This window comes from Betta splendens, chromosome 9, assembly GCF_900634795.4.
Source record: "Betta splendens chromosome 9, fBetSpl5.4, whole genome shotgun sequence".
NCBI classification, from domain to species: domain Eukaryota; kingdom Metazoa; phylum Chordata; class Actinopteri; order Anabantiformes; family Osphronemidae; genus Betta; species Betta splendens.
Window position 1 is genome coordinate 20,697,384 of NC_040889.2, and position 12,248 is coordinate 20,709,631.

Sequence of the window (12,248 nt, forward strand, 5' to 3'; positions counted from 1 at the left end):
AAGCGCTAAAATCATTTGCTCTGTTTATTTATATGTGATTTCTGTAAGCATCGCACGAAGGAGAGTGTAGGGCGATTATTAGGATTTTATATCTACTTGTTTTTTCCATAAAATCTGCGTCAGTGTTTTCTGGAGCCTGACGATTCCCAGAAATTCAGGACTTCCAATCTCAACATCCCCAGTTGAAGGCTGGCAGGACCTTTTGCAGGCTGATTTCCTCCCCTCTAACGGCCCGTGTTTCCTGTCAGCTGTCTACTGTACATGTTTCAGCGCTGCCAAAAAGAACACTGACGAAATGTTGCCTCCAGTCTCTAATGATTGACTCGGTGCAGCGTGGAGGTGCCTTGTCCTTTTTATTTTTTTAACGTTCTGCTTAACCAGCTCGCCAACACCAAGCAAACATGTCAGACAGCAGGACTTTAAAGCGCATTGTCTTCATATAAATAATCTGTGAACGAGCCAGAGAGGAAGTGTTTCATCTTAACAGTGCCTCTGCCTTGAGTTACCCATCATTCCACACAGGAAGCCGTCCCTTAGGGTTCAGAGCAGCTCCTTCGGCTGTTAATTGTTTCCTGTTGTACAGAAGTGGTGAGACTGGGTCATATGGTGCACAACAGGTCTCTTTGGTGTTTCCACTGCGCGTCGTGCACGCGGGAACAGTGTTTGTCGTGTACTTGCCCTCAATAGCTGCATTGATCAAGCATCATTCTACTGTGTGTGTGTGTGTCTGCATGTGTGTTTGTTTCCCGGTGTTTTGGCCTGTTGTGTACTTTCTTTGTGCGGAGGACGAGCATGGGCTGAAATGCATAATGCAGTTCAATAGGTTTTCCTGTGTCCACGAAAGGAACAACTGGCACATAATCGCTGTAATAATCACTATGAAAGCGCTCGTCATGTGCTTCTTAGCACCATTCACAAGCGCTACACACGTATGCCTGCACGGAGGCCATTAATGCTAATAGCAGGGATTAGACATATACTTTGTGTAGCATGTAAATGTCTCTGTCATTATTGCACGAGTGAAAACCTCCAATTGCACTGACATAATATGCGTCGCTTCAGCCAATCACAGGCTTTTGTTCAGATTGAGTCATCTGCGTCTGAGTGTGTCTGAAGAGAGCGGGGCGACGGGTGTTTCGCTGCTATCTTTAGGGCCACTCCAATCTGAAGGATTACTGCCGTGGACGTAGGCGGGAACGTTTGACTCCAGGCCTCCTGCTGTGCATTAAATCTGGCTACAGCTGTGCGTTTATTCCGGGGACGTATGCGCTGCTGCTCTAATGACGGGTCGCGCCCGGCAAGGAGGGGACGCGGCAGCGAAATATAAGTGAGACTTGTAGTCGGCTGCCTGTGAACTGTGGTTGCAGGCATAGTTTTGGAATTGCAGCATTAGAACAACAGTGGAAGTCTTGAATGGGGCCCAGTTTCCAAACTTTCCCACCCAACTTTCCCAGAAGATGCTTTGGCTGGCGTCGATCTCGGATAGTAAAGCACTGGCAGCACACGCAGAGGAAAAGGAGACCTATAGCCCCCCTCACACACACACACACACACACACACACACACCCCTGGCCTGATCCCAGTGATCCACAAACTGTCCCACCTTGACATCCTCTCGTTTTAACTCCCCCTTCGCCTCCCCTCCTTTTCTCCCGCTGTGAGTCTCCTCAGGCACATGAATGGAAGTCTTTATTCCCTGGAGAACTGGTGGGAAGAACGAGAGGACAAGAAATGGGGATTGGGGAGGGGGTGGGGGCGGGAGAGGAGGGGGTGGGGGTCTGTGAGAGTGGCCACAGTGGACAGTGTCACGGCTCCTCTTTTCTCCACCGTCGCTGCTCCCTGATTCTCTGTGCACTCACCCCTCTTCCAGCCCGTTTTAAGTGCTGTGGACACAAAGCTGTGTTAGTATTCATGGTGTCTGTTTGCAGAGGAACTCTGTGTGTGTGTGTGTGTGTGTGTGTGTGCGTGTGTGTGTGTGTGTGCGTGCGTGCGTGCGTGCGTGAGCTGTCAGAAGCACCGATCACAGAGAGGCAGCGCTCTGAATGAAGCCGGAGAGAAGCGGGGCCGTGGGGGAGGGGGGTGGGGGGGGCTTGGTGGTGGTTCCCACAGGGGGAGAATGGTCAGCTCCAGAAAAGAAACAAATAGGAAGAAAAGAAGGGATGAGATGAGGATGGGGTGGGGGGCAGCGCACAAGGCCAAAGGGGCAGAGGGAGACAGCATGGTGTCAAAGCCAAGGAGAGAGTGTGTGTGTGCGAGAGGGAGGGGAGGGGATCATATCAATCATAAGGTTTTGGAGGGAAGTAGCTGTAAACAGGTCTAGGCACTTCTATTCTTGCTTTTCTGCTGTCCTCTACTTTGCTCCCTCTCTACCGCTCTCATTCTTTCAGTAAGCCACCCACCCCCCCTTCCACATTTCTCCCTCTCTCTCTCTCTCTCTCTCTCTCTCTCTCTCTCTCTCTCTCTCTCTGTCTTTCTGTGCCTCTGTCTCTCTTTCTCTTTGTGTGTCTGTCTGGACAGCTGCCCAGTTCCATACACAGGGAAAAATGAAACACTCTAACCACCGGGCGTGCAGCCAAATAAAAGGCTGCGAAAAACTATTTGAAGGGCAGCGCGCGCTTGTGTGTGTCTGTGCGTGCGTGCGTGCGTGCGTGCGTGCGTGTGCGGCCCTTGTGTATATGTTTGCTGGTCTACATGTGTGCCGGGGCTGTGAGATTTGGGTGTGCCTGTTTAGGGTGTTCTTTCCCAGTATAATGGTGCAGCCGGAGTTCTCCGTACGTGTGTGCGAGAGGGAGAAGTCCCACTCTTTTGGTTTATTTCAAGTTCCATCCAGACACACACGCGCGCGCGCGCGCGCGCCCGCGTTTCTCAGTAAATGCACGCTGACTCATCGCCACAGCGCCTCTCGGCCGGGCGATTGCAGCACTAAGTCACATATTACCCGTGACCTCCACAACTGCGCCCCGACCTCACCTCTGGCGGTTACATTAGCGGCGAGCAGGAATGCGCACGTCCATATCTGTTTCAAGGGAGCCTGCGCTGTGCTGACTCAGAGGGAGACCTTCGCGGCGGCGGCGAGAGCCCGAAAGCCCCCGAGACGCCGCCCCGAGAGGCTCTGATGGAGCGATAGCGAGGCAGATGCACAGAACGTGTCGCGGGGGCCTCTTTATCTGTGTTTGATCAGAGGGGACAGTGTGGAAAAAGGCTGTAGCTTCACAGCTCATGTGCATGTGAATGGCCCAGGGTCAGAGTCCACTCCTGCGGTAATGTCCTGACCGCTGCCCCCTGCTGCAGGCCGTCAGTAGTACACAGAGGTGGCTGTGTTCGCACAGCGGGGCACGGCATGCATGACCAGAGATATTAGAATCATTTTAAAGCACAGCGTGCCGCGGACATGAGTGTGCAGTTTTAATGAAGCGTCCAGGCAAATCAATAAACAGAATAATTAAATGCATGAGAAAACTGTAATGTAAATGGCTGAGGGTGAGAGCGTATTTAGGAAAAACTCACGCGATAATCATAGCAGCTAGGGAGGAACCCAGGAGCGCTATTTATATTTACTCGTGTGAATATCAGACACCGGGTGTGTTTCCCTGGAAATGTTTCATAGAGTCTGAGAGGCGTAGAGGAGGGAAGAGGGAGGAGAGGGTGGTAGGAGGGAGGAAACTAGAAACAAAAAGCTGAACCGGTGCCAATAACCAAACCTCAACCAGAAAGGGGGGCTGCTCCGCTCGCTTGTATTATTTCTTTTCTCTTATGCTGCCCTATCTATAGTAGGAAAGCTGTCCTTGGCTCTGCTCTTTATTATCTCTTGGTGGTTGCTTTGTGGTCGGCGGGTAGGATGCATTTTGCGTGTGTGTGTGTGTGTGTGTGTGTGTGTGTGTGTGTGTGTGTGTGTGTGTGTGTGTGTGTGTGTGTGTGTGTGTGTGTGCGTGCGTGTGTGTGTTTCTCACCCCAACCACCTCCATCTCCCTGTCTGCCTCCGTGCCCGTGCCCCCCTTTAACCTAAAACAGCAGGTATTCTAGGACAGGTTAAATGAGAAAGCAAGTGTGTATCAGGTGTCTGTCATTTTATCTCTCTGTGGACTCACAGCGTGCCTTCTCTAGTGTCGCCATGCCCCTCCATCCCCACTTTCATAAACACACACACACACACACACACACACACACACACACACACACACACACACACACACACACACACACACACATAATTCATTGTAAGTCCATGTTTAGGCGCATGCATTTTTCTAGCACAGTTAAACAGTGAGGCCACTCCATCTATGCATAGTATGCGTATTCATCCACTTGTGATGAGCTCATTTGTGGAAGTGCAAAATGAGTGTGATTTCTGAAAAGAAGTACAAACCGATTTGATGGGTTGGAGATTGAAAGTGGCTGGAATAATGAAAGCAAAACGGGGCATCGGTGAGGTATGTGATTGAACGGAAGGAAACGCGCGTGTTCGCGCAAACATTTGCCCTCTTTAAAGAACAGTGTACACCATGTATTTCATTACCGTGTGTACGGATGGACCGAGAGCTGATATTCTGACATGACACGAATGGGGCTATACAGAAAAAGGTTGTGTGATGGTGCCCATACAGTAGCACGCTGCAGTGAATGCATATGCATATGAAGGGTTTGATAGACCCTCGACACATGTACATGCACCATGCATCTGAGTGTGCGCCTGCCTGCTTGTGTGTACATGCTGAGAGGCAGGCCTGTGGTTAGGTTACATCTCCCTGCAGCGCAGCAGAGCAGTGTCTTGTTGCGTCATACTGAGTCTCTTAATAACAGGCTAAACCACAAAGGCCATCCGCTGCTCCACTTTTCATCGTGCAGCAGTACAGTGATGCAGCCGTGATGTATTAAGCAGGGTTGCATTGTCTAAATACAGTAAAACGCAGCACGCGGATCCCAGTTTTGACGCGGACGGGGCGAGGTGGGATTTGTGTCCCGCCGCTGGGAAAAAAATGCGGACAAACCGCATTGTGATTTTAAAATTTACGCTTTTGAGTTGTATTTTTTTTAGTTACCACATAATAAGCACAACCTATAGTTCCTTTCTCTGGGTCTGGGGCAGCCAGGGACACGGCGGAGCTACAGTAGCAGACTGTGTTCTGTGTGCAGGCAGACACCCCCCCCCCAGCCCTCACAGCATGCAGTTTCCTTGCCACAGGAATTTAATTGCTCTGTAAACAACCCTTTTTGTTTTGTTGCACACTCTTTGCTCATGCACACAAGATGTATTAAAGGCTTCAATCCTGCCCGGGAACAGAGAAGAATGTCATATCGGAGAGCAACAAGGCTCTGTTTTGATACGGGCTGATAAAAAGACGCTATATACGTTGATGTGAATGTATTATCTCTGCGAAGACAAGATGATGTTATTAAGACAGGAAATAGTCTTGTTATAATTTTATCATCCCATCATTATTTTATCACTTTCCCATTGCTGTAGCTGTATAAAGTGATCTTGTGATTGCAGTTTGTGTGGTAACCATTCTTTGTGTCTCATTCGTTCCCAGACATATGAGCGCCAGTTCAGAATGCCTGAGCAGAGAGAGGGCGGCCTACTACAACTACTCGAAGAACACACCCCACCCAAACACCAGCTTCGCAGCCCTCTCCTTCCTGCACACGCACTCTCCCACACGCAGCAAACACAACACCACAGCCTCTCGCAACAATTCCAGCACTCTCACGCGCACCAACACCAAATCAACTCGGACTGGATCGCGCCTGCGCCGCCTTCTGCGGCCAATCCAGCACAGTCCGCCACATGCGCCGCGAGGGAGCTGACGGCGGTCGGCAGGAGCTCTCTGCTCGATCCAACCCAACCGTTCCCGCGAACGGTGCAGCAAAGCCCTTCGCCTCAGAGATCCCTGACTCCGGATCTGCAGTTGCCGGTGGTCACAGATGCCAGTATTCTCAACCTGACCTCCCTCAGCAGGTACAGTTTAGTTTTCTGTGCGATGGACTAACTTGTTAAAATTATTTAGTGATACTCTCACGTACTGTATGTTGACACACAAACGTTTATTCATGTAATGATTGCAGTGCCATCATCGTTTCTCTTTCTTTGTCTCTCTAGGGGGAGGGGCTTGCAAGAGGTCAGTGAGCAGCTCTTTGGGAACATCAAGAGGAAGTATGGCAGGAAGGACTCCCAGAGGGTGCTCTGTGCGCCCCATGGTGTTGACACACCCTGGGCAAGACAGTCAGAGAAAGGACTGGAGAGCCCAACTAATTTAGAGGAGAGGCAGAAGTACAGGCATGAGGAAAAATCTGAGCGATTCCATGAAGAAAGAGAGGACAGGAAAAAAGAGGAAAGAGAGCAGAGAACAACTGCTGGGAGGAGAGGGGATGAAGAAGACAGGGGGATGCCCATGTTGACAGAGGAGGGGAAGGGGAGAAAGCGGCGGCGGAGGCCTTCTTTGGATGAGTCCTTCTCTATAGAGGAGCAATCACAGGAATGGCAGGATTCGGACACTCCTGAGAAGCACCACCCTTGGCCCCCAGAACCTAAAGTAGCACATAAAATGGAGAGTCACAAAAATGATTCTCGTCTCACAAGTCCGCCTGATGTGAGTGGAGAGAAGATGGAAAAAGTGGAGAGGCCAGATAAAGCCGATAAGAGAGAGAAAGGAGAGAGAGTAGAGAGGACTGAGAGAGAGGTGGCTTCAAGTGCTCCTGACCCAGAGTCAGTGTTGAGTGCAAGCAGAATTAAAAAGAACCCAGTGGGTCGTCCTAAAGTTAACACAGACACCCTTAAACACAAGGAGCCTATTTACAATCATATAAGTAAACTCAATTTTAACACGAACCCCCGGCTTCCCAGCCCAATCCCCAGTCCCAGGGGTAGCATCAGTCCCAGCCTCAGCCCCAGCCCTAAACACAGGGCCAACATTAGCCCTAGTCCCAGTCCTCGGCCCCGGGTGGCCCTGAGTCCCAGCCCCTGCCACAGCACCAGCTCCATAGCCACTTCCAGACCTACAAAGGCCAAGGACAGGTTGTCCTACCTGAAAGCTAAAAGCCATGCTAGCCTCACGTCACCTCAGAGAGACAACCGAACTAGCCCCTCGACCCTCGCTGACCCTCCTTCAGCGTTTCCCATCACCCCCTCCAGCCCTCTCTACACGAACACTGACAGCCTGACCGTCATCACTCCTGTCAAGAGGAAACGAGGACGCCCTAAGAAGCAGCCACTTCTAACAGTGGAGACTATCCACGAGGGCACCTCTACGTCCCCTCTGAGCCCCCTGGCACAGGAGACATGTGTAGGGCTAGGTCGCAGGAGGAAGACGCATACTCAAAACACGATACTGCAGATGGCCTCCACGACCACCAGCGTCAGTCCTAATAGCCTCAAACTAAAGCGCGGCAGGGGCAGTTCGAGGCCAGTGAATAAGGTGAAGCTGGGGAAAATGCAGAGCATCCTGAATGAGATCCTTTCAGGATCCGGTCAAAATGGCAGTCTGGCTCTAAAGTCGTCTTCTGCCCCCGTTACATCAGCTATGAGCGCCATGGCGTCCACCATCGAGGCTCGCCTTGGAAAACAGATAAATGTCAGCAAGAGAGGAACCATTTATATTGGTAAGAAGAGAGGGCGAAAACCCAGAGCAGAAACCCAAGGCTCCAACCTGCCCAAAACCACTAGGGACAAGCCCCCTCTGTCCATATCCAGTCTCTATGAGAGCCCTGTAGTGCCTTCCACCACCTCATCTCCCAGCTCCAGTGCTCCATGTATAAGAGTCAGCCACTCTGATGCTACTATGCCCAGCTTGCAGCCCATCTCAGCCCTGCCGTCCAAACCAACGGGCAGGAGCTTCCTCTCCGGGGGGTGGAAGCTGTCTCCTCCACGCCTGCTGGCCAATTCTCCTTCTCACCTGTCTGAGGGCGCATCCGTGAAGGAGGTCACCCTATCCCCCATCAGCGAGTCCCACAGCGAGGAGACAATTCCCAGTGACAGCGGAATCGGGACAGACAACAACAGCACGTCGGATCAGACAGAGAAGGGCCCCGCCTCTCGACGCAGGTGCAGTGAATGTCCATGCAGCCTGTTGAGCTTCCTCGAACCCTGATTCGAAAGCCTTTTTCGTTTGCAGATTGACACGCGCGCCAACATTTCCTTGTGTTGCTTTTCTGCAGGTACTCGTTCGATCTGTGCGGGTTTGAGGCTGCAGAGGCAGCAGCCCTCGAGGCGTCCAACAGGGGCGGCAGAACCCACTGTGAACGGCAAGTAACCGCCGTTGACAGCTTTCTGTCGCAGCAGGAGAAGAAGCAAAAGCATCATCGGAGGAAGAGGAAGTGCCTACAGAGCCGGGACCATCTCCATTTCCTCTCTGAACTGGAAGAGGTTAGAGGCAGTAGGATGTATTCTATGTGAATGCTTCATGTTTACACATTATGGTGTATTTACTTCATTATTTCCTTTTTTTCTACCTTCCTGCAGGTTGTGTTAAAGCTTCAGCAGCTACGAGTGTCTCACAGGCGTTACAACTGCTACCCCCAGCACCCGTATCCCTCCATCTTCCGCCTCAACTTCCATCATTACTACCCAGTGACTTACGACTCATACCCCTGTGACTCCAGCTCGTACCTCCGCAGGAGTGCAGACCTGAAGGTAAAGAGGAGACGCGGACGTCCAGCCAAAGCCAGTGAACCCATCACATCCAAGCTGCCTTTTGTCCAAGGATATGGGTATCCGCTGGCGGGGGGGAATTACTATGCAGCACCCTATGCGATGCCTTATGCTCCTCCTCTGAGTCTGGGCTACTTTCCCCCTGCTCCTCCATTTTACCTGCCCCACCACTCGCTGGGACCCGCACCTCCATCCCCCTTCATGAGGCCCGCTGTTCCTCCTCCCAAGGCTTTCCTCCCCAGTGGACACTCGAAGCTCCAGCCTGGGACAAAGCTTCGCTCCGCTAGTGGTTCACTCCAAGGACCCTCTGTTAGAGGAGAGGGCTTGGGCTCCCTGAGCAATGGCAGCGCAGGTGGTCTTGGAGGAGTTCGCCTCCATAAGAGGAAGCACAAGCACAAACATAAGCACAAGGACGAACCCCTCCTTTCACCCCGAGACCGACAGGAACTGGGTGGGCTCTTCAGCGGAGCTAAGACCAGTGCACGCCTCAGCATGCTGAGTGACCGGAGGGACCTGGTCAATCAGGGCCCTTCCAAGCATCTGGACAAGCAGAGGGGCAGTGGTAGAGGCTCAGGCCTTGGATCCAGCTTAGAGATGTTTGAGCTGGACCAGCTGTCCACACACTCACACGGGGACGGCCAGTTCCACTCCCATCAGGCTGGGCAGCCATTGAACAGCTTTATGAACAGCTACAGCAACCAATCGCAGCGGTCGGAGTCAGGTTCTAGCCTCTTTTCGGGGTCACGCGAGGATGAGTGCGGTGAGAGGAGCCGGAAGATGAGGCTCGCTGTGTTTGGAGATCAGGGCCTAATGTCATTCCAAACTGCCCGGCAGGACCAAGGACAGATGAACAAGTGCTCCAGTCTGCCCCTCACTGGTAAGAACCTCTGGCATTCTCACTTAAATGAAGAGTTGGCGCTTGGAACACCCTGTTGCACCCATTCACATTAAAAGCCATTCACTTATGACATACGCGCCTCACATATAGAAAGGGTAATGATATGAACGCTGAGTACAAAATGTCGGGCTGACATTAGCAGCAGAAAAATAGGAATATAAATACATTAGCAAAACAAATCAACAACAATCTGACGGCGGCAAATATAGATTTTCTCTTTTCTCATTTGCTTTAACCACTTTAGCTACTCTCCATGGCGTTGGCTTGGCTTTGCATTATTGGCCATGTGGGGAATAATACTGTGCGCATAACATAAAGGCAGTGGAAGAAGACCTCCGTACGTGACAGCGAGGCCGGGGGATGTTAACACGGCTACACTGGCAGTGTGTCTGTAGAAATGACTAGCGGTTGTTCTCTAGTGATTGCAGGTGTGTATTTGTTGTGATTTCAGGCACGTAAGGTGTAGGTGGCAACATATTCCTCATTGGTTCCTATTTGTAGGCGGATTACAAGGAGTAAAATCAGACACTTTTAGGGCTCGCTACTAAGCTAATGTGTGTTTTTGATACATTTTGTTTTCTGCTGTGTTTGAGCACATCTGGCTGAGGATGTCGAGAACGTAATGCATGGATGGAGACAACTATAATTCACCAATCTCTCCTTCCTCCCCTGCCTCCCTCCTTTCCGTCTCTCCTGCCAATGCCTTTGCCAGAGATATATTATTCACACAGTGTGATTTATTTTCTACAGACACGCCGTAAAAGGCCCTTGCCTGTGTTAAAAGAGCTGGCTGGCAGCCAGGGGTTTAATGACTGGGGTCTAGTCCAGTGGCGGGAGGAGAAGCCAGGGGCTCAGTTAGAATACACCCCCCACCCCAGGGGATCCAGGACGGATGATTCATATACACACCATCCACCCACCCTACACGCAGTCTGCCACCCCTTTAACATTACTCCTCCACTGTTGTCATACCGCTTCTGCTTTCTATGTCTTTCCCTTTTCACCTTGTGCTTCTTCCTGCGCGTCTCTCTCCCACATACAAACGCAGACTTCCCCTTGTTTCACCGCCTCTTCCTCCCCCTCCCCCTTTGTATCACTCTTTTCCTTCTCCCTTTCTCCTCATGCTTTTCCCCTCCCCCCTCTCTCCCCCTTTCCCTCTGCCTCTCCTCTAGCATGACTTATTGCTTCACTTCACAGCTTCAGCCCAATTAAAACATGTGCATACGCATGCACGCCACACAACCATACATGTATACATGTACACAGTTCCACATCCTCTGACTGATACAGATGCAAATAGAATGAATAGAATAGAATAGCTGGTAGTTGGTAATACCTGGTATTATATGAGGACCCTTCCTTAATAGAACAACTGTATGGCCATTCACACAGTTTTGCTTCTTTGTGAATGTATGTGTCTGTCTGTCTGTCTGTCTGTCTGTCTGTCTGTCTGTCTGTCTGTCTGTCTGTCTGTCTGTCTGTCTGTCTGTCTGTCTGTCCTCAGTAATCAGCAGATCCCACTACAGCTGGCACCAATCTCTCACATGCATATTTGCATAAAAGCGGGTCCTCTTCTCCTAAATTACCCAGCATCACTCGGTGTGCGCCACATGACTTGTTCTAGCACATGCACGCACTTCCATGCAGAGAAACACTCTCACTAAATAATATACTTCAAGGATCACGTTACTTTGGCTGAAACCTGGGCTAGGGCACTGCAGGGGGAAGTGGATAAGTGAACATGTATCTCTGCGTAGCGGCGACTTCCTACGCTACAGAGAAACAGGTCCTCGGTGCTATACGGCCCCTCGCGCTGCTGAAGGTCACTGGTTTTATGTTCCGTGTATACAGCTCATAAATTTCTGCTACTTTGTAGTGTGTGTGTGTGTGTGTGTGTGTGTGTGTGTGTGTGTGTGTGTGTGTGTGTGTGTGTGTGTGTGTGTGTCTGTGTCTGTGTGTGTGTCTGTGTGTGTGTGTGTCTGGGCTCATAAACTGCTACTACTTAGTGCTTTCAGCATTAGGCTAATTTCACTCTCTGTTCTAAGGTCTACAGCAACATCAATATGAGATGTTTTTCATATGGGGAGTTTTAAATTAGGGAAACATTCTTGGTCCTCCTTTAGTTTATTAGCAAATCCCATGTCACCAATAAAATTTTATCCGTAACATTCCCATTTAATTTAAACAACTATTGTTTGTGTCTTTCTTGCAACACTTAACATGACATGTTCACCCCAAACATGATGCATTGTGGGAATAAATATCGCCATTATATTGTTTATTACCTGTGATCAGTTTTTTGGCTCAATGCAGTCATTATAAATCCTGCTAGTAGCAGGAATCTGCAAGAGAAGAGATGGTGAGGGAATCCACGAATGGGAGCGAAAGCTCAAGCAAAAGAGACCAAGCATGTTGTGCGTGCACTGCTTTGGGACTGGTGGCTGACTGTGCTTTTCCACCATTTTGGCTGTGGCTCAGTCTGAGCCCTGGGAACCGTGCCCAGACACAGAGGAGGAGGAGGGGGGGGGCAAAGAAATGGGACAGAAATGGGAAACAAAAAGAATGACAGACACGGACCAAGACTGGGGAGTGGTTTTTGAAATAGAGAAGGAAATGAAATGCTGCAGTGTTACCAGTTTAATTGAAAATTAGAGAGGAGCATATTGCCGCCCATGAAGAGAAGAGTGGAGACGAGAATAAGAGTGA

At 50.5% G+C, this 12,248-nt stretch overlaps 1 protein-coding gene across 1 annotated transcript in view; it reads left to right on the top strand.

Annotated features, from left to right (window-relative positions):
- Positions 1–12,248, top strand: part of setbp1 (SET binding protein 1) — a 29,523-nt gene that overhangs the window by 12,008 nt on the left and 5,267 nt on the right. The window contains exons 3-6 of the mRNA XM_029161335.3: positions 5,532–5,956; positions 6,098–8,038; positions 8,152–8,359; positions 8,456–9,521. Coding sequence (XP_029017168.1) covers positions 5,532–5,956; positions 6,098–8,038; positions 8,152–8,359; positions 8,456–9,521 — 3,640 coding nt within the window. The remainder of the gene's footprint in view (positions 1–5,531; positions 5,957–6,097; positions 8,039–8,151; positions 8,360–8,455; positions 9,522–12,248) is intronic.